The 23,492-nt window shown below is 39.1% G+C and overlaps 5 protein-coding genes and 3 long non-coding RNA genes across 13 annotated transcripts; 2 read left to right on the plus strand and 6 right to left on the minus strand.

The window, feature by feature from the left end:
• The first annotated feature begins 505 nt into the window (after positions 1-505).
• LOC135433629 (uncharacterized) lies at positions 506-3,160 on the plus strand. The gene is made up of 4 exons (XR_010437118.1): positions 506-874; positions 1,091-1,219; positions 1,278-1,539; positions 3,009-3,160. It is a non-coding gene; the product is annotated as an uncharacterized LOC135433629 (long non-coding RNA).
• Positions 3,161-4,136: 976 nt separating this feature from the next.
• On the minus strand, positions 4,137-6,755 carry LOC135433544 (uncharacterized). 2 transcript variants are annotated; one of them, XR_010437113.1, is made up of 4 exons: positions 6,521-6,755; positions 5,477-5,628; positions 5,233-5,400; positions 4,137-4,493 (listed from the first exon to the last, which is right to left on the minus strand). It is a non-coding gene; the product is annotated as an uncharacterized LOC135433544 (long non-coding RNA). The 2 variants fall into 2 exon arrangements; XR_010437112.1 differs by lacking the exon at positions 6,521-6,755 and adding an exon at positions 5,712-5,858 and having other exon boundaries at positions 4,138-4,493.
• Positions 6,756-7,575: 820 nt separating this feature from the next.
• Positions 7,576-8,049, plus strand: LOC135433518 (uncharacterized). The gene is made up of 2 exons (XR_010437103.1): positions 7,576-7,716; positions 7,783-8,049. It is a non-coding gene; the product is annotated as an uncharacterized LOC135433518 (long non-coding RNA).
• Positions 8,050-8,345: 296 nt separating this feature from the next.
• Positions 8,346-10,314, minus strand: LOC135433516 (dipeptidase 3). The gene is made up of 3 exons (XM_064689629.1): positions 9,090-10,314; positions 8,851-9,026; positions 8,346-8,788 (listed from the first exon to the last, which is right to left on the minus strand). The coding sequence occupies exons 1-3, from the start codon at positions 9,921-9,923 to the stop codon at positions 8,443-8,445; spliced, it is 1,356 nt and encodes a 451-aa protein (XP_064545699.1). The 5' UTR covers positions 9,924-10,314; the 3' UTR covers positions 8,346-8,442.
• Positions 10,315-10,338: 24 nt separating this feature from the next.
• On the minus strand, positions 10,339-11,675 carry LOC135433517 (integrator complex subunit 15). Its single transcript, XM_064689630.1, has 2 exons — positions 11,512-11,675; positions 10,339-11,451 (listed from the first exon to the last, which is right to left on the minus strand). Exons 1-2 carry the CDS (start codon positions 11,591-11,593, stop codon positions 10,427-10,429), a joined length of 1,107 nt encoding a protein of 368 aa, XP_064545700.1. The 5' UTR covers positions 11,594-11,675; the 3' UTR covers positions 10,339-10,426.
• A 307-nt stretch (positions 11,676-11,982) lies between these two features.
• On the minus strand, positions 11,983-17,042 carry LOC135433430 (WD repeat-containing protein 26 homolog). Of its 4 annotated transcripts, none has more exons than XM_064689501.1 (4): positions 16,942-17,042; positions 14,758-15,749; positions 13,529-14,481; positions 11,983-13,469 (listed from the first exon to the last, which is right to left on the minus strand). In XM_064689501.1, exons 2-4 carry the CDS (start codon positions 15,328-15,330, stop codon positions 12,989-12,991), a joined length of 2,007 nt encoding a protein of 668 aa, XP_064545571.1. In that variant the 5' UTR covers positions 15,331-15,749; positions 16,942-17,042; the 3' UTR covers positions 11,983-12,988. The 4 variants fall into 4 exon arrangements, with proteins under 4 accessions (XP_064545571.1, XP_064545572.1, XP_064545568.1 ...); XM_064689502.1 differs by having other exon boundaries at positions 14,758-15,733; positions 16,825-17,005; XM_064689498.1 differs by having other exon boundaries at positions 16,825-17,005.
• Positions 17,043-17,305: 263 nt separating this feature from the next.
• On the minus strand, positions 17,306-18,780 carry Las (lipoyl synthase, mitochondrial). The gene is made up of 5 exons (XM_064689497.1): positions 18,708-18,780; positions 18,290-18,622; positions 18,080-18,236; positions 17,967-18,024; positions 17,306-17,898 (listed from the first exon to the last, which is right to left on the minus strand). The coding sequence occupies exons 1-5, from the start codon at positions 18,744-18,746 to the stop codon at positions 17,391-17,393; spliced, it is 1,095 nt and encodes a 364-aa protein (XP_064545567.1). The 5' UTR covers positions 18,747-18,780; the 3' UTR covers positions 17,306-17,390.
• A 615-nt stretch (positions 18,781-19,395) lies between these two features.
• Positions 19,396-22,946, minus strand: M6 (neuronal membrane glycoprotein M6). 2 transcript variants are annotated; one of them, XM_064689660.1, is made up of 4 exons: positions 22,526-22,946; positions 20,468-20,627; positions 20,100-20,404; positions 19,396-20,023 (listed from the first exon to the last, which is right to left on the minus strand). In XM_064689660.1, exons 1-4 carry the CDS (start codon positions 22,527-22,529, stop codon positions 19,746-19,748), a joined length of 747 nt encoding a protein of 248 aa, XP_064545730.1. In that variant the 5' UTR covers positions 22,530-22,946; the 3' UTR covers positions 19,396-19,745. The 2 variants fall into 2 exon arrangements, with proteins under 2 accessions (XP_064545730.1, XP_064545729.1); XM_064689659.1 differs by lacking the exon at positions 22,526-22,946 and adding an exon at positions 21,077-21,420.
• Positions 22,947-23,492: the final 546 nt, after the last annotated feature.

The raw sequence follows: 23,492 nt of genomic DNA on the forward strand, positions 1-23,492 counted from the left end.
AACATTTGCAAGCATTTTGGGGCAAGGAACAACCGTCAGCATCGCGAAAAAACTTTTTCTTATTTAAGTATTTATGTGTATCAATATTTACTGCCACTCGCTCGATTTAGAGCGCAAAAGAAAACATTTTCATTTATGTAATGTGGGATAGGTGGAAGCAATTCTTAGGAGCTTAAATTTCTTAGTTCAAGCTATTTATCTAAAGAGGACATTCATTGTGGATCTGGAAAGGACACATCTCATTGAACTTGCAGGATTCGGGACTAATCAATAGGTTGGTCACTATATATGTATACTACTATAAGTTATAAAGTCTAAAGTTCCTTAACTATCGCAACTATTTAGCTACGCGGCTGCTTTGGGTTTTCTGGCTATATGGCATGGTTATATATTACGTGGAATTCCTAATGAAGTACAAGATTGTCAGCTCTGAAAAGCAGGTACTTACCTGGATGAGTTAGCTTTGTATGATATATATTTATATACATTAATATTTACAGATTGAATTGAAACGTTCAACAATGCCGAGATCAATATTGTACTCTATTTCTTGTGCTTCAAATCCTACAACATTGTCTACATGGACTGGATTACAGTGCTTAGCGCAGTCAACTATTTTGGGTTTATATACATGATCATCTGGTCGGTCATGTATAATAGCTATCGTTCATAGCTCCGCTTCCCGCCCGAGGATCGGCCAGCAGGGCCAACAACTATAAAACAAGCCACAGTTTGAAGCAGCGGATAAACAATTAAAAAATCTTTCGGAATATTTTAAAGAATTTGATTTGTGTCCTTTAACATTGACAAAAAGCTGCTATCAAAATGCGCTACCGATTAATAATACTATTTAACTTCATATCGAATGAAAACGGTAAGCCTAACTATAAATTTAACTCGAAATCCGCAAGGATATGGCCGAGGTAGAGTTATTTTGCTAAAAAGGACATTCGTTTCTTAACCATAGCTCGGCCAAATCCTCAAAGATCTGGCAACTGTACACCTTGTTGAACTCGCAGGATTCAGGACCACGGATTGACATAAGATTCGTGGTAATTTGCATATTTAAATGTTTTGAAAATCTTTGCAGTGCTAGCAGCTGTGTGGATATAGAGAACGTTTGCGCATTACGAAGCCCAAGTGCCTGTAGAGCGAAAGGACAGATATCTTTAACTTAGACTGGAATAGCCCCACATCACGTTGCTCGCTGTAATACAAGGTAAGAGCATAAGTTTTTAAGATCTTTCAGTTCGTATTACATTCTTCAATAATTTCAGGTGATTTTGGGACAACAGATTTACTAATTTAATGTCGGATATTTTGAAGCAACTTTATCTGATCGCATTTGTTGCACATCTTTCAATGATCTCCGTGTAATAACGTGATCACAATTCTATTGTGCAGTCTGAAGCAGGCAGTTTGCTTTATCTCTCCCGCCTGCCATAACCATCTTCCGGCGGGCTGTGAACTACGTTGGGCATCCTGTGTGGACGACTCTGCTGCTGCCATGCCTTCCAGATTGCTGGTATTCACAGCAAGGTAAGTCACACCTGAGTCTCATAATAAGTCGGTTGCAACGAAATCGTCCGCCTGGTTAACGAATAGGATATTTTTTAATAGGCCACAATTTGGCCATTTCAAATAAAATCCTTATGTCCTTTGGCCAATAGAATGTCCATATTCCGCTAATTTTAAAATATGCACCAAAAAGGGTGAAAGTCCTTCAAAAAGTTGACAAATAGAGACATTACTCCGTACAGAAAGTAGGCCAAAGCACAATTTGTAAAGACCCGGGGTACCAACTGTGTAAAGCATATCAAAATCGTCCTTGTGGTTTTCATGATATGTTTTTATATATTAATAACCAAAACGGACATAAATTGGCCATTTCAAGCAGTATCCTGATGTCCTTTGGCCATTATGCAGTCCTTGTCTTACCAGATTAGAATATGTTATGAAAAGGACGAAAGTCCTTCAAGGAGCTAAGTAAAAGAGATCTTCGCCTGTAAAGAAAGAAAGCTGTAGATTGGCCGTATCCTTGCGGATCATGATGTCCTTTGGCCAACTGATACTCATCATCCCCCGATTCAGAATATACAATAAAAAGGACAAAAGTCCTTCAGGCTGCCCAGATATGAGTTCAATTCTTTTTTAAATTAACCAAGGCCATAACTCGGCCGTATCCTTGCAGATCCTTACAAGTCCTGTGTCAAACAACTCGTATGAATAAGGACGATCAACTGGCCCAAGGACAACGAAATCGTCCTTGTCGTTTCCGGGATATGGCCTATTTTCTAAAAAGGACATTTTTTAAATAGCCATAACTCGGCCAAATCCTTAAGGATAGCGGAAGGATATACCGTTTTGAACACGTGGGGAGCAGAACTATCGATTGGCATTCAAGGATTTCAAAGATTCGACAAAAAATTTCACCTAAATTTTTCCTAGGGGTTAGTCGCAAAATTGGCTAAAATCGAAAAATACCGGGTTAAATTTGGCATTTGAAGGACTCTCGGGATGTCCTTTGGCCAGCAGATAGTCCTCGCCCTCCCATTTAAGAATTTACAACCCAAGGGACGAAAGTCCTTCAGACAAAAAAGTTTTAAGGACGATTTTGTTTGAAGAAAATAAGCCATAACTCGACCATATCCTTGCGTGTCCTGGCGAGTCATATGTCAAAATAATTGTATTAACCAGGACTACCAACTGGCCAAATTTCATTAAGATCGTCCTTGTAGTTTTGGAGGAATTCAAGGATTTGTGTTTTCTGCCCATTTTGGTGCGCTCCGAGACTGAAATTTCACAAGTCCAATTTCGAGTCATATGATTCTTAGATGACCCCATATTTTTTTGATGCAGATCGATGCAGTGGGGATATACGATCCTAACGCACCATGTCCTTTGAAAATCTGCAAGGATATGACCGAGTTATGTCCGTTTTTTTATTACCTAAAATGCTTTATACATTTTTTGCCTTGTTTAATTTAAATGTGTTTTTATCATTTCAGATTGACAAATAAAGGACTACAATGAATTCTAAGGACCTCCACGAGGGACAAAGCTAATTTTTCCAGGATTTTAAGTTCAAAAAAGCTAGAATTTTAATGTATGCTCGTTTTGTACACTTTTAAGACAAATAATTAAGAAAATTAGCATAAAAAACAACAATATTATAAATTGAAAAATAAACAAATCAATTATTTAAAATAATAAAAGAAAATCCTGTTTTTTTATTTAAAAATTCAAAAATCAACGGTCCTTAGAAATCCATTGCATAACCGCCAGGGGCGTCTGTTGGCAACCGCTGGTTGCCGAGATTTTTCTAAAAATCTGCCAAAATACCAGGCGAACAGAAACGCCCAGAAGGTCGACAACAAATATTTTTTAGCTGCCGAAAAATTTCATTGCATACCCAAAAGGGGCGCCCTCGCCGCCGGCTGGGTCCCAAATTTTTACTAAAATTTCACCAAAATACCAGGCGAACAGAAACGCCCAGAAAGTCGACAAATAATATTTTTGCGGCCGAAAAGTGACGTAGTAAAAAGGGGCACCCTCACCGCCGGTACCAAATTTGCCCAAAATTCCGCTCAAGTACCAGGCGAACAGAAATGCCCAGGAGGTCGACGAGTTCTTCGAATAAAAATTTTCACTCAACATTTTCAACATAACTCAATTAAAATGAGTACTGTTAAGTAACAGATTATGTAAAATGAGTGCTGTACGGCGGCTGTTAAAGAACAGCTGCAGCTGCAGCTAACGTAAAAGGGCTCCTGAAAGAAAAAGCATACATGTTTTTGGACCGTTTCTGATCCTTTAGGTTTCCAAGGACTATATCCATGGTATGGTATATAACCAAGGATATGCTAGTCAACTAGAAACCATACAGACGGAGCTGTTGATGGGGGCGGCTTTAAAAAGGAGCATACATATTTTTGGACCATGTTCTTGCGCATTTTGCTAGAACTCGGTCCTTTAGGTTCGCTAGGACTATATCCATGATATGAAATAATCAAGGATATAAAGCTCAACTAGGTACCATGAATAGAGGTCATTTGCTGATTATTAATTGTCCATTGGCGTGGCAGACTTGGCTGAAAAATACAAAAAGACAAATTTTTTAATTTAAAATATATTGGTTACATTAGGTCTGATTTTGGAAAGATATCCATTTTAGATTTCGCGAACGCCTTGAAAATCGACAGATCACTACAAATTTTAATATTTTAGAACCGCGCGGATGTATGACGTTAGAAAACAAAATAATTCCGCCTGCGCGAAATGATGTCGTTTTATAACTCCGCTCGGGTAAATAATTTCAGATTTAGGAATGTTATACCTTTTCGATGCCGTGTGGATCCATACTAACAATTGGCATTCAAACACATGTATGCAGAGATAAAAGACAAAAATGTATATGCATATGTGTATATGACTGCTGGTGCAGGCTGCTAATAGCTCAAATTAGGACATGTCCATTTTCTGTACACCGATTTCTGTATAAAAATATAAAAATATTGTATTACATATTAAATGAATTAATAGTTTTAGTCTTTCCGTGTTGAAAATGGTATATGTTTAAAAATACGACAATACTTGCCCTTACTAGCATAATAATGAATCAATAGACTTTCACTCGCAGTATAACAACATGCCATGTTGACTTATGAGGCCACACTAACTCTGAATAAAGTTGAGCAGATCCACAGCGCACCAAAAAAAACAGCGCTCAGATCACACGATTGAGCAGACGAGAACATCACTGCCAGCAGGTCATAATTGGACCAATCAGCGATCAGCACCAGAAAGAATCGTGAGCGCGTGAGCGTAAGTCGAAAAATGACAGCGAACACACACACAAACAGGTGACTGCTTATCGTGCTTGTGTGGGTGTGCATGCTTAGCAAAGTGGCGCATCGTTCCCACTCGCATTTTGGTCGCTTGCTGATTTTCTGTGCGCCGGTTTTTCCTAGTCACTCACAATGTAACACACTCTGTTAGTGTAAACTCAGCCGTCATTATGAACATTTTTTTACTAGGAGCTGCTGACCCGGAGGAGTCTAAAAGGGTATATTCTAGGAGCGGCGATTATGTTTAGCTGCCTTCTTAGTAATTTGTTTAAACAAAAAAGTAGAAAAAGAAAAGTAGAACTAGAGGTAACAGTTACAGCTTTGTGTTCAGATGAAACTGAAAAATGTATTAGTTTTTGTTAACAACAATATATTGATTAAATACCTTCAAGGATTCGTGAAATTCTTTAAAATCGACACAACTACAAATTTTGATTTCACAACCGATCCAGATATGGCAACAACTTTACATTATTTAAATTGTCTATATATAGAAATCTCCAGGTACCAATAATACTGAATATTTTACTGTCCATAAGCTTGGCAGATTTGGCTGAAAGAAACAGAATGAAAGATTGATAAGTTATTCAAACAAAAATATATATCAAACAAATTTTGGAAAGACATACCTTTAAAGATTGGCAACAACGTTTATGTAACCATTGCCATTTTGGTAAAAGTTTAAATACGACTTTGTTAAAGGTATATCCATGGCATGAAATAACCAAGGTCATCTAGGTACCAACGTTATTGAATGTTTTCTTGTCCATGGCAGATTTGGCTGCAAAGTTCAAAATAAAAAATGGATTAGTATTTTGTAAGTTTTCTATATCGGTTTAATAACGTCCGACTTCGGAGATATACCTTTTGGGATTCGTGAAAGTCTTTACAATCGACAGAACTCTTAGAAATTTTGATTTCAGTACCGACTTCTGATCAAATCTAGAAGGCGATTTTTTGACATGTCAATTGTTACTCCCGCTTCGTACGAGTCAGATACGGACGATATTAACCCGAGAATATTCCCATATAATATTTTTAAAGGGCTTTACTCGACTGCTGGCCAAAGTCGGTGCACGGCGAATTGAGCGAGCAATCCACAAACTGGAGGAATTGCCATGCAAAGGTAGAGAAGGCATAAGAAAGCATACAAAAGCAAACATGAATAGATATCAATTGCGAAAAGACACACCAAAAACATATGTATGCAGAGAGAATCGCCAAACATGTATGTATGTACATGCATATGTATGCGTATATTATTGCTTGTGCATTATCCTCTTATTCGTTTCGCTCTTACGAATTGTTTGCAAAATGAAGAGATCACTATTTTTTTGGTAAACTATGAATGGCTTTATATCGGTTTAGAATAAACACGTTAGAATTCTTAAAAGGCTTTTAAATCGCTAGACTTCTACATTTAGCATTTTCAAACTTTAGAACACGATTTTTTTATGGCTATTAATACTTCCGAGCCGTACGAGTCCGAAAACGTGCACCATTATAAACGGCTTTACTCGACTGCTATAGTTTAACGAAAATAAAATTATATTGCACAGCACACAAAGTGGACAAACAACGGCACACAGAAACTGCGCCGTTCAACGGTAGATAAGCAATAAGCAATCATACACAAGCATAAGTATACATATATCAATTGCGAAAACACTCACCCAAACATATGTTTACAGAGAGAATCGCCAAATATGCACGGACGTATGTGTATTTGCGTGCAAGTGCCTTATCTACTTATGCATCACGTCCACAATAAAGGTATAACAAAATAATAATAGGTTTAATAGACTTTCACTCGCAGCATAACAACATGCCATGTTGACTTATGAGGCCACACTAACTCTGAATAAAGTTGAGCAGATCCACAGCTCACCAAAAAAAACAGCGCTTAGAGCACTCAGATCACGCGATTGAGCAGACGAGAACATCACTGCCAGCAGCTATTATTTGGACCAATCAGCAATCAGCACCAGAAAGAATCGTGAGCGCGTGAGCGTAAGTCGAAAAATGACAGCGAACACACACGAACAGGTGACTGCTTATCTCTGGCCTTGGGGCATCTCTGCCCTTACACGTGTTTGGGTGGGTGTGCATGCTTAGCAAAGTGGCGCATCGTTCCCACTCGCATTTTGGTCGCTTGCTGATTTTCTGTGAGCCGGTTTTTTCTAAGTCACTCACAATTCAGCACTCTGTTAGTTTAACCTCAGCAGTCAATATGAACATGTTTTTACTAGCAGATGCTGACCGGAGGGAGTCTGAAAGGGTATTGTGAATATTTTATTCAGCTTTTTAAATAGGTGCCTACTTAAGAATTTATTTAAACATAAGCATAGAACTTTACCTCCAATTATCAGTAGCATAATTCCAGCAGCTATTAATGGTTTTTTATTTGTATAACTAAAAGGCGAAATGTATTGACGAATGCACAATGGAATATTTGCCACCGCTAAGCGACCTAGGATATCACAAATTGGCAATTGCAAACAACAAGGTATTTGAGTTAGTTAGGACAATGAACTCACGCGAATTAAACATGATCTAAGCGGTATATACATATATAAATCCAACAACATCCGCAGATCAAAGCGAAGGAACGTTATGAATTAAATGAACGATAATAACTATTGGCTTTCGATACGCCATCAATGTGAATTAGCCAGTGTGGTAAGGTGCCAAAAAAGTAGCTGTCGCATGTATGTGCGTATTGCGACCACATATTTGTATCTAACTGTTGGATCCTGTGAAGTCGCATTACCATAAACTATTATCGTTGGCAAAACATTAAATTAAAATTCAAACATGAAATGAGGTCGTTACAGTTAGTTTTTCAAAACAGATGTTCCCAATAAGAAAGGTAGGCAAGCCTCTCTTGTACTTGTCGCAGCTGCTATAAATACATATTCGTCTCTTACCTTTTTAGGTGAAGCGAAGAAATCGTTCTGCGCCACATCTTTCATCGCCAAATCTTGTATAATTAAGATATATTAATCTCGGTTAAAAAGCGACGTAAAGCGTGTTGCTGGTGAAGGACTCTCTAGTGCCTCTCATTAATTCTTGGCTAGTTTCAAAACAATTGCTAGAAAAACGTTGACAAATCAACACGTACTATTAACTTTAATCAATTGTGAGTAATCCCAGCGTGTAACAAATGATTTATGAAAATGAATTCTTTTAATTTAAAACTTTATGAATTCGATGTATGATATATTGGTACATTGCAGAAATTGACCGCATGGTTGTATTGCTCTCTTATGGTATTTTTTAGCTGTTTCCGCCATATTTGTTTGACATCGTTAAAAAATACTAAAGGCAAATTGTAACTGTCTTTTGATCAATACATAATGCTTTTTAAAATGTCATAATTATAAGAAACAATTTGAAAATATTTCGGCATAAGAAACGACCGTCAGCTTCGCATCTACATTAACAAACTTTTTCTTATTAAAGTATTTATGTGTATCAATATTTACTGCCACTCGCTCGATTTAATCCTGTGATTTATTTATCTACATTGAGCAAGTAACCCACAGAAAATTGTAACTGACGAAAGTCATAAAATACAAATTTAAAAACGTATCGCTTACGACTCTGGATAGCGGCAATATGAATTGCTTTCGATCGACTCATGTGGAATCCATTCTTCGTATAGGGGCAAGCGATTCTTAAGAGCCTCAATTTCACGCAAAATACGCATAACATTGCCGCCAACCAGCTTCTTTATAGCCGCATTCCCCCAAACTCGATCACGAGCCAACTCGGCCAACAATAGTGCATAGCTTTTGGGGGCTCCGCCCAGGCCAATGTGATCTACCCCAGCCACCTTTCGTACATAGTTGATAGCCAGAATCGCCTCGCGTACACTGATCTGCCGATCACCACAGCGCTCCAAGTTTAGCAGTATGACTCCACCATTTTCTGGCAGAAGGCTGGAATGTTCAAAATGTACTTCACATTACAAGAAAAGAAGAAGAAAACTGCGAAAACATACCTGAGTACATGATCCGGTATGGAGGCCACGTTTGTGCCATTACACATGGAAAGCGGTGTGGCATTCATTAGCAGAACGGGCGCTTTCGCTGTGCGCAGGGCTATTATCATTGCAGTTTCGCTCAGCTGTGATATTTCAATCAACATGCCCAGACGATTCATTTCGTAAAGCATTGTCTGCAACAAACAAGAAACTTTGGTCAAAACTCTTGTAATCCCATTCAATATCATTGCACCCACCTTTCCGAATTCATTAAGCGAATTGGTCACATTCTCCTCAATCAGATAATCGCGTCTTCGTATGGCTGCGGCAGCCCAAGGTGTTGTGCACTCCAAGCTGGTAATTGATACGAATCGAGCGCCCAGCAGATAGAGGGAGCGCAGAACAGCGAGACTGGTACCCAAGGCATGACCTCCACCGATACCCATAAGGACGGCCACCTCGCCTCTGATGTGGGTCTGCTCCATCTCATCGGCCGATTCAACAATATGCATCGAATTTGTGGCAGCTGTAATCCGTTTCGCTTCATCGATGCCCTCGAGAACCAGTTGAACTGCATCCAGATACTGGGCACCACAGTGAACAGCTATAGGCCAGAGCACGGCACCAATATGATTTTGCCGTATATCGGCCATGCCACTGCTGTTCAGCTTAACACCACTGGGTGGCTTCCAGGAACCCTCAATGAGCGGCGATTCCGTCAGCAAACGTCGAATAAATGCCAAGCGTGCCTCCAACAGGGACGAGGAGCGTAACTGAAGTGCCAACGGAATACCGCCGGCCATGGCAATGCAGACTAAGACCAGGCAAACGCCCACCAGAATTTTGCGGCTCCGCGAACGTCCGGGACGCTCAACGGACGACTCGCTGCAGGAGTCCTTCTTGCAATTGTAGCTCGGTATGCCTCCATTGGAGCAATGCAGCTTTTCATTGCCACCACCAAACTTTGTTATCTCGGCTGGAAGCTCAATGTCCGCTATCTCAGTGAACACAAAACATTGCTGCTTGCAATGTGGCTGATGCTGATGCAGCGGATGCACCTCCATAAAGTCACGATTTGGCACTGGGTTCATTGCATCCTTTAAGGTATACGTCGTTTAATTATATATAGGTTAAATTATTTACGAGCTTATTCCCAAATAAACAGCACCACCGGAACGATATTTTCTAGTTTTATTTGGGGTCCTCTCTGAACATTACTTTATTGATTTTCCTCCAATTCATTTTGATGTGCTCACGCACAGGTCCTGCGCACTGCAATCCTTCGTTTGTTTCAACCGTCTGGCAACATTTTGATGACATTTTTAAAAACATTTTAAATAAGTAGAGAATACTAGAATAGAACATAAGTCTTAGGCTCTTTCTATGCGAGAACAATAAATTCAGGAAGTTAATTTTAGTACTCGACTAATTGGCCTTATTGCCTAATTTCCCCTACAACACAAAATGAAGAATATAAGATCGAATATCTTATGTAGTTATTAGGAATTGATCTTCAAGTTCATTTTATGTACAACTTATTAAATACGTAGTATGTATGCAAACAAAACTAACCTACGTGGATTCCAATAATTGATTACAGCTTTTTGTGCGCTGCTAACACAATTTTCATGAGTGCGTGTGGCGGCAGCGTCTCCAATACGCAGAGCAGCTGAATGTGGTTTGTTATGCAGTTGGACGCCAATGCTATCTGCACAGCTTGAGCAAAGCGTTCCATGGACTTCAGGTATGCGGCGTCCTCTTCGGGAGCTACCTTTGCCTCAGCCAGACGGGCACAGTATTTTTGCAATGATGTGACAATTTGCATTAGGTCTTGCGAATGTACGGATATGGTAGATTCGCCATTGCTGGCCGTTTTTAGCAGAGTGTGTAGCAACGATAAATGCAGGTTGCTATAAGCTTGCCGGTTTGATACCAACGGGGCCAGCACTACCCAACGCAACAAGCCGGCCAGCGGAGTAGCAAACGGCATTGCAATAGCGCCAGCAGGTAAAACAAGTGGCTGCTGCGGTGCCTGGCAGAGCAACGGATTCTCGGTCGTCCACTCTGTTATTGCATCAAGTAGGGCATCCGGCGGGGGTATCAGAACACCACCACGCTTCTCATTTAGATATAGATCGGCGACAGCAACCATAAAGTTAGCTGCAAAATGCGGACCCACCATGGGAAGATGCCTTAATTGTTCAGGAGTTTTGCGCGAGAACGAGATAAAATCGCTGACAATATTCTGTGCAACCTCTAGGCTTGGTGGCGTTTTGCAGCCAACTTGTTGCATCCATGTGCCTGCCGAGGAGAGCAGTGGAGCCACCGAGCCCGAAACCGCAGTACTGATAAGTCTTGATAGTAGCCTAGACCGCTGTGGCGTCAAGTGGCTGCCAAATAGAGAGAGAAATATCGCATTGCGTGTCGCATCCCGGCCTGGCCTTGAGAAGTACTCAATGAGCGCTAGAATCAATTGAAACTCCTGATAGATATTCATTTGACTTATGCCGAGCGTTTGCATTTTGCGCACGTCTCCATCCTTGGTGCGCTCCAGAAAGATGAACTCGGAAATTATCTGCATTGCCAAGTTCTGTTTATTTCGGCTAGCAATGAGGCCCTCTGTAACAAGAAAAACATTACTATCGAAAAAGGGTATCAAGAAATTAGGTGTGAGCTAACCTAAACGGGAGAGTGCCTCAACTGCACACATTGGATATTCTAATTTTCGCAAGCTTATTTTACCATCGCCTACAGAAGCCATTCCTGTTGTTTAAATGCTTACAACACGACTTATTAAAAATTGTGTTCGTCTTTAGTTGTTTGTTAGAGTTCAGTGTCAATGTTAAGCTTGCCGCTGTTCCCAACAGCTGCTTGATATACGTGCTCAGCTATCGATAAGTATCGCAAAGCAATTAGTTTGCCGCTGTTCCAAACAGCTGATAGATATATATGCTCAGTTATCGATAAGTAGTGCAAAGTGCGGGATTTTTAAGCAGTGTCACTCTCCGCATCATACATTTTATCTGTTTCAAATTATCAAATTAAATTGGAAAAAGACGGCAATATCGTTTATTTTGATCAATGGTAAAAGTTTCTTTTTCCTAATGAATTATTACCAATCAGTTAGTGGTCAAATTTAAATTACATATGTATGTAAATAGCGCTATCTTTATTGCATGTATTGATTATAAAATAAAATTGGGGTTAAAGGCCCTTTTCGTTATATCATTAATTTGGTTAAACGTTGTTAACTACAATCTGTAAACGTCGAAACAAAAGTCTTCTTAACGTGAGATGCGACTACGGCCCTCAATCTATAAGTAATGAACAATTAAAATGTACCGAGTCCGCATGCTAAATATTCCGATAAAATAGGATGCATACACAACATTACTGAAGGGATTCAGGCTGATCAATTAATTTAAACCGAACGCAATGGAAATCGTTCAAAATATCGAAGAGTAGACAAAGTAGTTAAAATGGCAATTGTTTGCAAAATGGTTTACCACATTTTGAAACTTGATAAAAACTAAAAGCCAATCGACAATACATAGGCATGTAAATAAATATACATACATATGAGTATGAAGTTTTAAAAAATAAAAAAAACAAAACAAAAATACTATTGTTTCTTGAAAAGCTTTGAACAGTATCCATACATACGCGCATCGTGCGTTTGTGATTGTGTCCGATTATGTGTGAGACAATGTCAATGTACCTTATTTAAGTTTAATGCTAATTGTAAGTCATGCTGCTCATCCACATTCTTTTGGATAATGGCAGTCTTGTGTTTTCGCCGCCCCGGCAACAAATTGCAACTGGTTGCAGGGGCATGCGCACCACATTTAGATCGACATTGGGAGTTTACTTAAGAGCTAATTCAGAGTAATCACGTACCTATTTATGTGGATTAACGCATTAGAGGATTTTGCTTATACAAACATACGAAAATTTCCAAAAACAAATAGAAACGGACGAAACTTAAACTGCGTATTATTGAAAGTTGATTGTGGCAAAAATTCGCTTGCATATGCATCACAATTGAAATTTATCCATATCTATATATTCTGGCCTTTGAATAAGAAACCCCAATTTCATACTGCAATCCGCTACTGCGCAGTCACCACATAAATAAATCGTTAAGCAAATTGCGGTTTTAGTTCATGTTCCACGAGGACGATGATGAACTGGATGAGCAATCATCACTCTCTGTCGTTGCACTGCTACCCGTTGGTTTCGGTCCCCAAATGCGCACGGTGGCATCATCGCTAGCGCTGGCCAGAAGGGACGGATAGACTGGATTCCAGGACACGCAGTTAACCGTCTTAGTGTGACCGGCCAGCTTAGCCAGGGGCTCCTCACGCTTCAGGTGCCAAATGTACACAACCTTGTCCTCGCTGCCGCTCGCCACAAAGCTCTCGTTAACGCCGCCAAAGCAAGAATGAATGGCAAAATTGCTTTGCCGTATGCCCTGAAAACGTCGCACTAGACACTTATCCTCGATATCCCAAAGATGCAGGCCCTGATTGGAGACATTTAACAAAGCCAAACGATCGGCCGAATTGATACTAAACGTCATAATGGGATGCGGCTCCCGCAGTATATCAAAGTCAGAGCGTGGGTTATCAAAATTATAGCTGCAATTTGATTCGGATAAAGAAACTAGGATGATATTGTTGCATTATTTTATACTCACCCTCTTATGCGATAGTGATTATCGGCCGCTAATATGGTTTTGTTATCAGCCCGAAAGGCGACGCTATTGACGCGGACACCCTCCCAGGAGTCGATTAAAGTACCGTTCAGATCGCACAGATAAAGCTGTCCCTTTTGACCACCGCAGACAAAATGATTGCCGTCACGACTGAATGTGCCGCAGGCCAGACTATCATCCGGGGATTGCGAGAACTTGACAACCAGCTTCCCATCGTCCACATTCCAGATAAAGAGTTCGTGCGAGTCCTCGGTGCCACCCACTAGAATAAGCTTTGAGTCCGGACTCCAGCTGACGAAGCTAACGTTTAACTGCGCCTGACCATCGAGCACACGGCGATGTTTGAGCGTCAACTTGTATGGATCTACATCCCAGATGATCACAGTGGAATCTTTGCTGCCGGTGGCCAGTTTGAGGCCGTCGGGCGAGAACTTACAGAACCAGACTTCGTCACAATGATCGGTAAGCACCTGTATTGTCTGCATGGGAAAGCCATCTGTGGTGCAACAATGATCGGTCAGCAGGGACACTGTCTGCAGATTCGTCTCCCAGGCCATATCGTGACAGGGGCAGTTCTGGCTCTGTAGCTCAACCGCCTGCTGAAGCAATGTGCGCAGCCGACGCGGCGACATCATTACCGATGGCGGCATAAATGTCTGCAGACGCTCCATCACAAGCGCACGCGATGCTATGCCCTTGCCATCCCATTTGGCGCGCTGGTAGAGGTCTTCATTGGTCGAACACATCATATAAGAGGATAATTGATGCACACGCGAAATGTTGTGCTGTAGTGGAGTCAATTCACTGCGCAGCACGTGCAGTGCGTCCAACGGATTGCCATCATCCAAATGCTCCAAATATTTTTGTTCCAGCAATATGAATTTCATTTCCGTAATTGTTGATGATTTTCCATTGTCGATCAATGGCTCCAAGTCCTGCAAATATCAAAATGGTAAATTACAAAGGGCTTATTGATCATCATGATATTGATACACATTTAATTATTAACTAGTCATACATTCTGAATATATATAGGAAATTTGAACTGCTCTTTAAACAAATATTGATGGAATTTGAGCAAACAGGCTGAATGATGCATTTCCTTCACATAAAGTATATTTAACCATGTCGATTTCAAGTTAAAATTATTTCCTATTGATATATATTTTTCGAAATCGATAAACTTCGATTGGCTCCACTCTGTACCTTACCTTGAGATCAGCATCCGCTTTGCTCCAATCGCCCACTAGGACATGCTCCCTGAACTTTGTAGCCGATGGATGCTCCAAGTAACAGTTCGATTCAACCATTAGAGTCTTCACCGACTTCTCCAGGCCAACGTCGTGCAGATATTGGCCAATGAGACGTATAATCTCTTGATTCGACTTGTCCAAATGAATGCCGCTGTAGCCACTATTATTTTCCCGATTGTTTTCCCCGTCCACAGCACAGTTGTTGGTGCTGCCATTATTGTTGGCCGCAAATCCATTGTGCTTTACATCGTGACCGTTTGTTGTATTATTGCTATGGCCGCTCGAGGGTTGGGCAACCTCATCGGCTGCGCCATCGCCACCAGCACTACCTCCGCCGCCGCCACCGCCCTCGTGGGTAACATTGTCGCCGCCTGCTGGCAACTCCACAGCGGCGTTAGTACCGTCTGAGGAGCCGGCTGTAGAGGATGACAAGGCTGTTGTATTCTGCATGTTCATGCCAGAATCGCTGTTGCTATCGTTTTGCCTGTTGCTATTGCTATTGCTGTTCGGTGTATGGGTGGTGTCCGTCATGGACGTTGTGGAATTTGGTTGCAGTCTATTTGCGTCCGAATTAGTTTTCCGGCTCGGCTGCGATTCACTTCTTCGTTCAGAGGCACTCGGAGTTTGCTGTTGCGCTGCTCTGGACGTAGACGCTGCGTTCGAGTCTACGGCAGAAACTGTATTTGATCCTCCTGAGCGACGTCCCTTTTTGCGCGGCGGCTGGTCCCCGGCTGAGGCACCAGTTGCAGCAGCCTTTTTGTTCTTTCTATCAATTTTGAGTACTTTTTAGGAACCGCACGGCAACAAGCAGCCACCACTCTTCGTCTGTCCTCCCGGCACGTAATTATCCGTATCGGCCTTTTTATTATCTCAATCACCCTCCACTCTGAAGATCAGGATCTTGGGACCGTTGATAACAATGAGCTCCGATCCACTGCCGAGATATGACACTATTAAAAGAAACGTTTTCTAAAATTAAATTAGTTGGAATTATTAACATTTGCTACACAGATTAGATTGGTTACAAAGACGTCCGAGGATTCTTGAAAAGTGTAGGAAAATACGTATGTACATATATGTACATACATATATATATTTTACTACGCAGCACGCTGAAGGTATTCTTATCTATTTGTGTTTTCAATTCGAACAAAAGGAAATATGGTATCTACATTAGGAGTTTACCTGATTTTAATCTAGTTAACTTAAATGTATCATGATCAGCAACAATCAAGTTATCAAAAACCCTTTGGTAGATAACTATATATACATATGTATGTACGTATATCCCAAACTCTAAAATTGTATTGTTTTTAATACAATCATTTACAGCATATTTTAGTATTTTATATAATTTTTGTATATTTAATAATACAACGTAACGTACACATGCACGTATATATATATAAATGCATTTGTATTCGTATATCTGTGTCTACATCAATGATGTTCAAAAAATGTACCCCAATCGTATGAAAATTAGTGTACACACATATGTACATGCATACATACACTCGAGCATGCATTTCTACATGTGTGTAAAAATGCATTTACTACTTGTAATAATACTGGTTCGGGTATATAGAGCCCAAACGCAGCCCGAATGCAATCGGGTTTTAACACAGACACGAACCGAGCATTAGCTAAAGGCAAAGAGTGTGCCAGAAAGGGAACAATTGCATTCAAAACAAAAACAATGTGGAAACAAAGCTGCTGTTGGTGAACACCAATACATTTTCACGTTTAGGTTGCTCTTCCATGGCCGTGTCTGATGTAGTATATATGTATGCACATATGTATTTATTTACGCCATACTTGCTTAAAATGCATATATAAATTTTCACTTTTTGGCCAATCAATGGTCACTACCGCAATCAAAAATGAGTGTTTTAATAGGTTAAAATTTCGACAACTTCCTATTCTTTGTGTCACGCATACACCAACAATGTGTGTAAAAACAAAAAACGCACTGCCACACATGCATACATATTCAGATTACATATGTATGCATGTATATGTACGTACATAAATACAGCAAACTGCATACATATACAGCTTATCTTATTTCATATCTGCATTTCTTTTTTAACGTTCTTTGTGCAGACATTAGCATTAATTTTGTTTAGTTATTAGTTTTTTTACAATGTAAGTATTGCCTTTCAGGATTTACGGTGTACTTCTTTTATGCACTTTCAACTAAAAACAACGACAATTGGTCACACAATAGAAAAACGAAAAAAAAACGTAGCTAAGTGTGCCCGTATAATCTAGAGGACAGATACCAAATTGGTATTTTTAATATACACCAAAATCCATTGGATCTATGACAAAAACTTATTTTTCCTATCTTCGAATATTTACTTACTTTGAAGCTAAAAATCTCCGGATCGTCAAAAAAGTCCAAAATTAAATACGAATACATATTAATAATGATTAAAAGGTTACAATTAATCTAGAATTGTCTTTCTAACTATATTTAACATAGAATTTGTATACCTTAGCGCAATAACAAGATACATATTTAACGATTTATTAGCAATTACAAATATACAAGCAAATAAATTTGAAATTTGCATTTAAGTTTGGCTCAATCAAACTGATTTCCTTCTATTTGCCAATATACTCGTGATAAAGAACTCTCCAGCTTTGTAAGAGCTTCTTACAAGTGGTCCACTGGCAGTATAGAGAAAGCCAAGCTCATTTCCTCGCACTTCCCAATGCTTGAATTTTTCAGGCGTAACATACTCGATAACCTTAAGGTGCCTCTTTGTGGGCTGCATGTACTGGCCCAAGGTTAGGCACTCAACTCCAGCCTCTCGCAAATCTAGCATGGTTTGTTCAACTTCTGCATCCGTTTCGCCCAGGCCCAGCATTATGGAACTTTTGGTTACGAGATTCGGATTAAAGCTCTTGGCTTCGCGCAGTACTTTAAGCGTCTGTCTATAGTGGGCGCGGCGATCTCGAACGAATGGGGTCAGCTTCTCAACTGTTTCAATATTATGCGCGTACACATCGAGCCCGCAAGTTGCAATTGTCTTCACACACTCAAAATCTCCGCGAAAATCGGGCACCAGGCACTCTACAAATATATTTGAGTTTCTGCAAGCAAACGGGTTAAAACCCAGCATTTTAAAAGGTATTGAAAATCGAAATTCAACTTTACTAACCTTGCCTTAATTTCACGCACCGTCTCTGCAATATGTTTGGAGCCACCGTCGGGCAAATCTGCAGGTAGGATCCATAAAGAATTGTTTTTAGTATTTGGAAAGTTGAAACATACCATCACGATCCACGGATGTTAACACTATATAATCCAGGCCCCAAGACGAAATTGCCTTGGCGGTGTTAACAGGTTCGTTCACATCTAAGGGCGGTGGGATACGCGCCGTTTTCACCGAGCAGAATCGACAGCCTCGCGTGCAAGTGTCTCCCATGAGCTGTTGTAATCAATAAAAAGCGTTATGCTATCAGCTAATGTCAGAGGTCATACCATAATTGTGGCTGTCTGTGTGCCATGCTCGCCACCGCCCCAGCACTCGCCAATGTTCGGACAACGCGCCTCTTCGCACACAGTGGACAGCTTGAGTTCTCGAAGCTGGGATTTAATTTTAGCATAATTCTTGCCCATTGGAATTGTCGTTTTTAGCCATGGCGGCAAGCGCAAGGTTTGATTCTCTCCTTTTTCACGACGCAACTTGCCCTCGTAATTCTCCCAGTCATCTTTAACATTGTCTGAATTTTGTATAAAATCTTGAAAATTTTGACCTTTTGATAGTCGTTCTCGGATTTCTTCCAACTTTTCGACGCGTGCTGATGCTGCTCGCTGCAAAATGAAGTAAACGTCATTTTTCACAAATGTATTCCAAATGACAATATAATAATAGGTAAACTGTTCTAAAACTACTTACCACGAAAATAGTTGTTGGTGAATTGAGTTTTCGCAACATTATATTAATAATTATAATTTTTAACTTTTTTGCATATTAGAGCTCACAAGCAATCGATTACTATCGATAAATTTAAGCATATGGAACTGAACAGCTGGCATTGTATTTGCAATCGGAATAAGTAAATGCAATACAAATTAGGTAAAAACAATAATTCCATTTATAATGGTGAAACTCTTGAATCTTAGTAAACAAACAAACCGGCCAAATTGAATCATTTTATCATATTTACGCTTGCATATGTATTTTTATAAATATATCGATAGTGCAATAAATGCACCTCGTTATTACTTGTGACGAGTTTGGCCGCAAATTTTAAATATATGTACTGGAAAACAAAATTGAAATTATAATTGGCTTTAGACATAGTTATGTTTATATTGTTGGTAGAGCAGGCGTAAATTATTAAAATTGCTTTATTTGTATGTAGTTATATACATATGTAAATTATGTCAATATATAAGTATGAATAAGCATATGTACGTAAAAATGTACAAATATTTGAATGATCTTATAATAGTTATGTGAACTGTATAAAACCTCAAGGTAAATAAAAAAGTTCAGCCAATTAAAAATAAAAACTTGTGGACGGAAAATATATACTTTGGTTCAAACCTATGTATATGTCAAGTGAACCAACATTTGGACATAAGATAGTTAAGTAGACTCTATTGATGTAATGAACACTTCAAATTTTGAATGTTTTACGGTGGGGGACAAGTAACACCGTTATTGCTTAAAAGGATGAATATAATTACAATTCTGTGTGTACAATTTGCGTATCGTTGACGTCGTTACTGGCCTAAAGTTATATTAAAAATACAGAACAATAAATTAACCAATATCTAATGCATAAATTGGAATATGCATATAATCAAAAAACAAAGTTTTAACGCTACAGCTAAATTTCGTTGCATTACTGTGTCATTGTGCTTCATTGTGCCAATTTTTTTCTTCTTATTATTGATGAAGCTCAAATTGAATAGTTCTAAATAAATCCTAGAAGCGATCCTTGGAAGTGGCGCTATACTCAAGTTCGTTTAGATTTTGTATCTCCTGCAGTTCCTGGAATTTTTCATGGTCACGAATGTGCGCGTAATTGGCCGAAAGACACATCAAATAGTGCACAAGACTGAGAATGACCAACAGCGTAGAAAGCGTGGCCAGAATAAACATGACTTCAGCGTTCTCAACGCCATCCTTGCAGAATGCCTTGATCTCATACTTTTCGCAAACCTTCATGTCCTCAAGCTTGGTGTTTGGCGGAAACATGAAATCTACAAGAGAACAAAGTTTATTTTGTGTATATATTGTTATCTGCCGGATCTGAATATGTTTCGCTTGTCGACTTACGAAATTGTGTCAAATCAATACAGCTTAAAGAATGCTCCACACTTGAGCACATGTTCCAGAACATGGTGTAAATGAACGTTACTATAACCAAGAAGCATAAAATGAGCGTCCACACGAAGTTAAGCACATACGTAATGCCCATAAGCACTGCGCAGGAGATGCGACCGCCGACGCGTGATCGCCACGCGCGGTAAACTTTGTAGCGTGTCGCACCCGTTGCTAGAAAGCCCACAAACAGAATCATAAAGCCAAGAGCAGCCATGCCAGCGGCAATTATGACAAATATCATCTGCACAGCCTCGATCCTGAAATATGTATGTTGTATTAAAGACATATTTATTCAACTAAGACAGAATGCACACACTCACCATATGAGACGCAGGTGAAACACCTGATCCATCATAATAACCGTAAGCGAAGCACCTCGGTACATTGTGCCGCAGAAGATGCCAACTCCGAGCAGACACATGAGCGTCGCTATAAGCGTTGCATAGGGTATGCGTGCCATACATGACTGACAACACTCGGCTGAAAGGATTAACAATCATTAAAATTAAATTCAAATTATATTTATATATAAAAAAATGAAAAATAAATACGTTCGATACATTTAAAATTAATTTGTCAATTTTAATGAGTCTTAGAACATTTATGTGATCAGAAGTTGTTAAAAAATATATTTTTTTTGTTTTAAATTTCGGATCAATTGCAAACTCTTGTTTAAACAACAAATATATTACGATCTATAAACATATAAGTTACACATATTTTTGTAACTGAGTGACGAAGGTGCAAAGTTACATATGTACATAGCATATATATACGTATGTAACATATATATATGTATGTATAAAGACAAGATAAGAACAAGGTACTGTGATAAAGCGCACGAAACTGAATGTGGACAAATACGAACAATTGTGCGTGAGCCGTTATGTGCTGTGTAATAAATGTACTTAGATTCACTGTCGTCCTACCTTCGCCACCTCGTTCAGTGTACCTATCCAAGGAGCGTTCCGACTGGTAAGCGCTGAGTCGCCGATTCTGATAGGGATTATTGTTATAGGCGCGTGTTAGCACCCCACCATCATCTTCAAAGTTTGTTTCGAGCAGAATCTCTTCGCGTGGATCTCGTACGCGATCGCGATTATTGTTATTCCCTTTACCGGACATATTGCACAAAGGAATATCTATTGAATCGAGACCTTTTAAGTGGATACACAGTATTCGTGCAGCTTTTGATATTAACAGGTGCCAAAAATGAACAATGTTTAACGCTCTCTACGCGCGCACTGCATGTTTTTTCAACGAAACTTGCACAAAATGTGAATCACACTCACTTTTCGACGTCACCGAAAACAGTCAGACTGAAGCTTTGCTCCTAGCCTGCGTATACTACTTGTATGTATCTAGTGAGCCCTTCTCACTGAGCAATAATCGAGATAGCAGCTAGTTCATTTCGACTCCATTCTGTGCTCGTGCTCGCAGCTGACCGCCTCTGTGTGAGAACGAACTGAGGACTGAGGTGCGGTTGGAGCCAGTTTGTTTGCTCAGCGAGCACCAAGAACCGTTTATCTCACACACGCACACTTTATCAGTTTCTCTCTTTTCACATTACGGAGAGCAACAGCACTGTTGTCCAACTGCTATTGACAATGGTCATTCGAGCTCGAAAACATCACAGACTCTTCTTATTCAATTGAAGTAGTTAATTAAGAGGTCACGTACACACATACGTATGAATATGTGCACATGCATATGTAAGTATGTACTTAGTTCAATTGGAAAGAATGAAGCTGAACTAGAGATCAGATGAGCACTGACTTTGGGAAAAACTTAAGTGCTACTATACTTAAGGCTCTACTAAACATCCTTAACATCCAAGACACAAGATGGATCATTAAAGATGTTATATAGTTTAACGGATTTTAATTTTTAACAAGCTTTGCGACTAAAACAATAATTGGGCTTACATCTTATTTAACTAATTAAACGAATGCCATGTAAGGATAGTTTTAATAGGAAGGCCAAAGTGCAAGTTACAAGTATATTAAAACAGATCACGTAAATCGATGAGTAAAATGTGCGCATTTTACTTTAAAATTCTGGAATTTAAAGGATTGTTTCTCAATTGCGGGGGTTTCTAAGGGGCCTGCTAACAAAATTCTTGAATCGACGAAATTTCATTTTTATAAATATGTACACATGAACATATGAACAGGACATCAAATTCAATTATGTATATGTACATATGTATATGTAAAAGAGCACAAAATATAGGACATTGCCAGGGCGAGCAGTCTTATTAAAAGCTTGCATACTTAAATAAAGATGCTAACGGGCTTATGCCAATTACATTGTTTTTTTTTTTAACTAAGTAGGTCACTTAATAAATGTATAAAAATTAATAATAAAATAAAACTTACGCATTTTGTATGATTATTTTTAAATAAAATCAACAAATATGTATGTACTTCACAAGCAAGTTTATGGTTTTAAGCAGGAGTGCGCGGGATTGGTACTATGTTGTTTACGGTTATTTTGTTTACATGTGTACGAACATGGTGACTTTAAGTATGTGTGTGTGTGTGGCTGAATGAATGTGTATGGAGGTGTTTGTACGCACGAACGCAGTCAACTCAAACCAGTTTTTGAGCCGTGGGCCAGACTGTGCGCGACTTAACAAAAAGAGGCTTGCCAATCAGTGTATAAAAATTTGGTTTTATATGTTGCAATTCGTATATGGTAATTGATTTGAATTTTATGATCAACTTTTCTAATTCCTGCGCACACATTTATTTACTGTGCTTGTAAGCTCAGAATTAAAATAAAACAAACTTAAACCAAACTGTTCAGCACTGACAAAAACACTAAACTCGTTTGTATCTACCAAAAATACTAGTGATGTTAAAATTATATCGATTTTTTGAGTTCTATATCGATAGTTATGCGCACTTTATAGCTAGCGATATTTTTAAACTAGTGAACATGGAATTTTTCCGTTTCAATACAAATGAGTGGAATAAACAATGTATATTAATTATAATATAGCAAATAAGATTTAGCGATAAGATTAAGAGTTTGAGTAGCACAGAGGTTAGTTTTGTTATGATATTGTAGAAAAAATACATTTAAAACAGACATATTTACACTTGCTTGCCCTAACATTATCTTAATAACCACCTTTCTATGCGATTTTCACAAATTTTGATTCAGATGTCAATTTAGTAGTATTTTACGCTATTTTCAGAGGCAACATAAATTTAATTTTTATTAGATGTGAACTCTTAGAAATTATTTAATTTTGAAATATCCTTATGTTAAATTGCAAAAACAATCGATTCGAATTAATATGTTTATGTTGTTTACATATTGTAAACTCTCTTGTTATAT

This window comes from Drosophila montana, unplaced genomic scaffold, assembly GCF_035044405.1.
Source record: "Drosophila montana isolate Dmon_TW-CO22-7 unplaced genomic scaffold, ASM3504440v1 contig_3218_1, whole genome shotgun sequence".
In the NCBI taxonomy this organism is placed as follows: Eukaryota; Metazoa; Arthropoda; class Insecta; order Diptera; family Drosophilidae; genus Drosophila; species Drosophila montana.

What these genes read in the sequence shown, in the direction of transcription:
- LOC135433516 (XM_064689629.1), bottom strand. Translation starts at nt 9,923, where the DNA reads ATGAACCCAGTGCCAAATCGTGACTTTATGGAGGTGCATCCGCTGCAT. An exon ending in CGCTTAATGAATTCGGAAAG is followed by an intron (nt 9,027 to 9,089) that starts GTGGGTGCAATG and finishes TGTTTGTTGCAG; the next exon opens with ACAATGCTTTACGAAATGAA. An exon ending in ATACCGGATCATGTACTCAG is followed by an intron (nt 8,789 to 8,850) that starts GTATGTTTTCGC and finishes TGAACATTCCAG; the next exon opens with CCTTCTGCCAGAAAATGGTG.
- LOC135433517 (XM_064689630.1), bottom strand. Translation starts at nt 11,593, where the DNA reads ATGGCTTCTGTAGGCGATGGTAAAATAAGCTTGCGAAAATTAGAATAT. An exon ending in TGAGGCACTCTCCCGTTTAG is followed by an intron (nt 11,452 to 11,511) that starts GTTAGCTCACAC and finishes TTCTTGTTACAG; the next exon opens with AGGGCCTCATTGCTAGCCGA.
- LOC135433430 (XM_064689501.1), bottom strand. Translation starts at nt 15,330, where the DNA reads ATGACGGACACCACCCATACACCGAACAGCAATAGCAATAGCAACAGG. An exon ending in AAGCGGATGCTGATCTCAAG is followed by an intron (nt 14,482 to 14,757) that starts GTAAGGTACAGA and finishes TGATATTTGCAG; the next exon opens with GACTTGGAGCCATTGATCGA. An exon ending in AATCACTATCGCATAAGAGG is followed by an intron (nt 13,470 to 13,528) that starts GTGAGTATAAAA and finishes ATCAAATTGCAG; the next exon opens with CTATAATTTTGATAACCCAC.
- Las (XM_064689497.1), bottom strand. Translation starts at nt 18,746, where the DNA reads ATGTTGCGAAAACTCAATTCACCAACAACTATTTTCGTG. An exon ending in CACAGACAGCCACAATTATG is followed by an intron (nt 18,237 to 18,289) that starts GTATGACCTCTG and finishes TGATTACAACAG; the next exon opens with CTCATGGGAGACACTTGCAC. An exon ending in GTGCGTGAAATTAAGGCAAG is followed by an intron (nt 17,899 to 17,966) that starts GTTAGTAAAGTT and finishes GTTTGCTTGCAG; the next exon opens with AAACTCAAATATATTTGTAG.
- M6 (XM_064689659.1), bottom strand. Translation starts at nt 21,272, where the DNA reads ATGTCCGGTAAAGGGAATAACAATAATCGCGATCGCGTACGAGATCCA. An exon ending in CACTGAACGAGGTGGCGAAG is followed by an intron (nt 20,628 to 21,076) that starts GTAGGACGACAG and finishes TAATCCTTTCAG; the next exon opens with CCGAGTGTTGTCAGTCATGT. An exon ending in TTTCACCTGCGTCTCATATG is followed by an intron (nt 20,405 to 20,467) that starts GTGAGTGTGTGC and finishes TACATATTTCAG; the next exon opens with GATCGAGGCTGTGCAGATGA.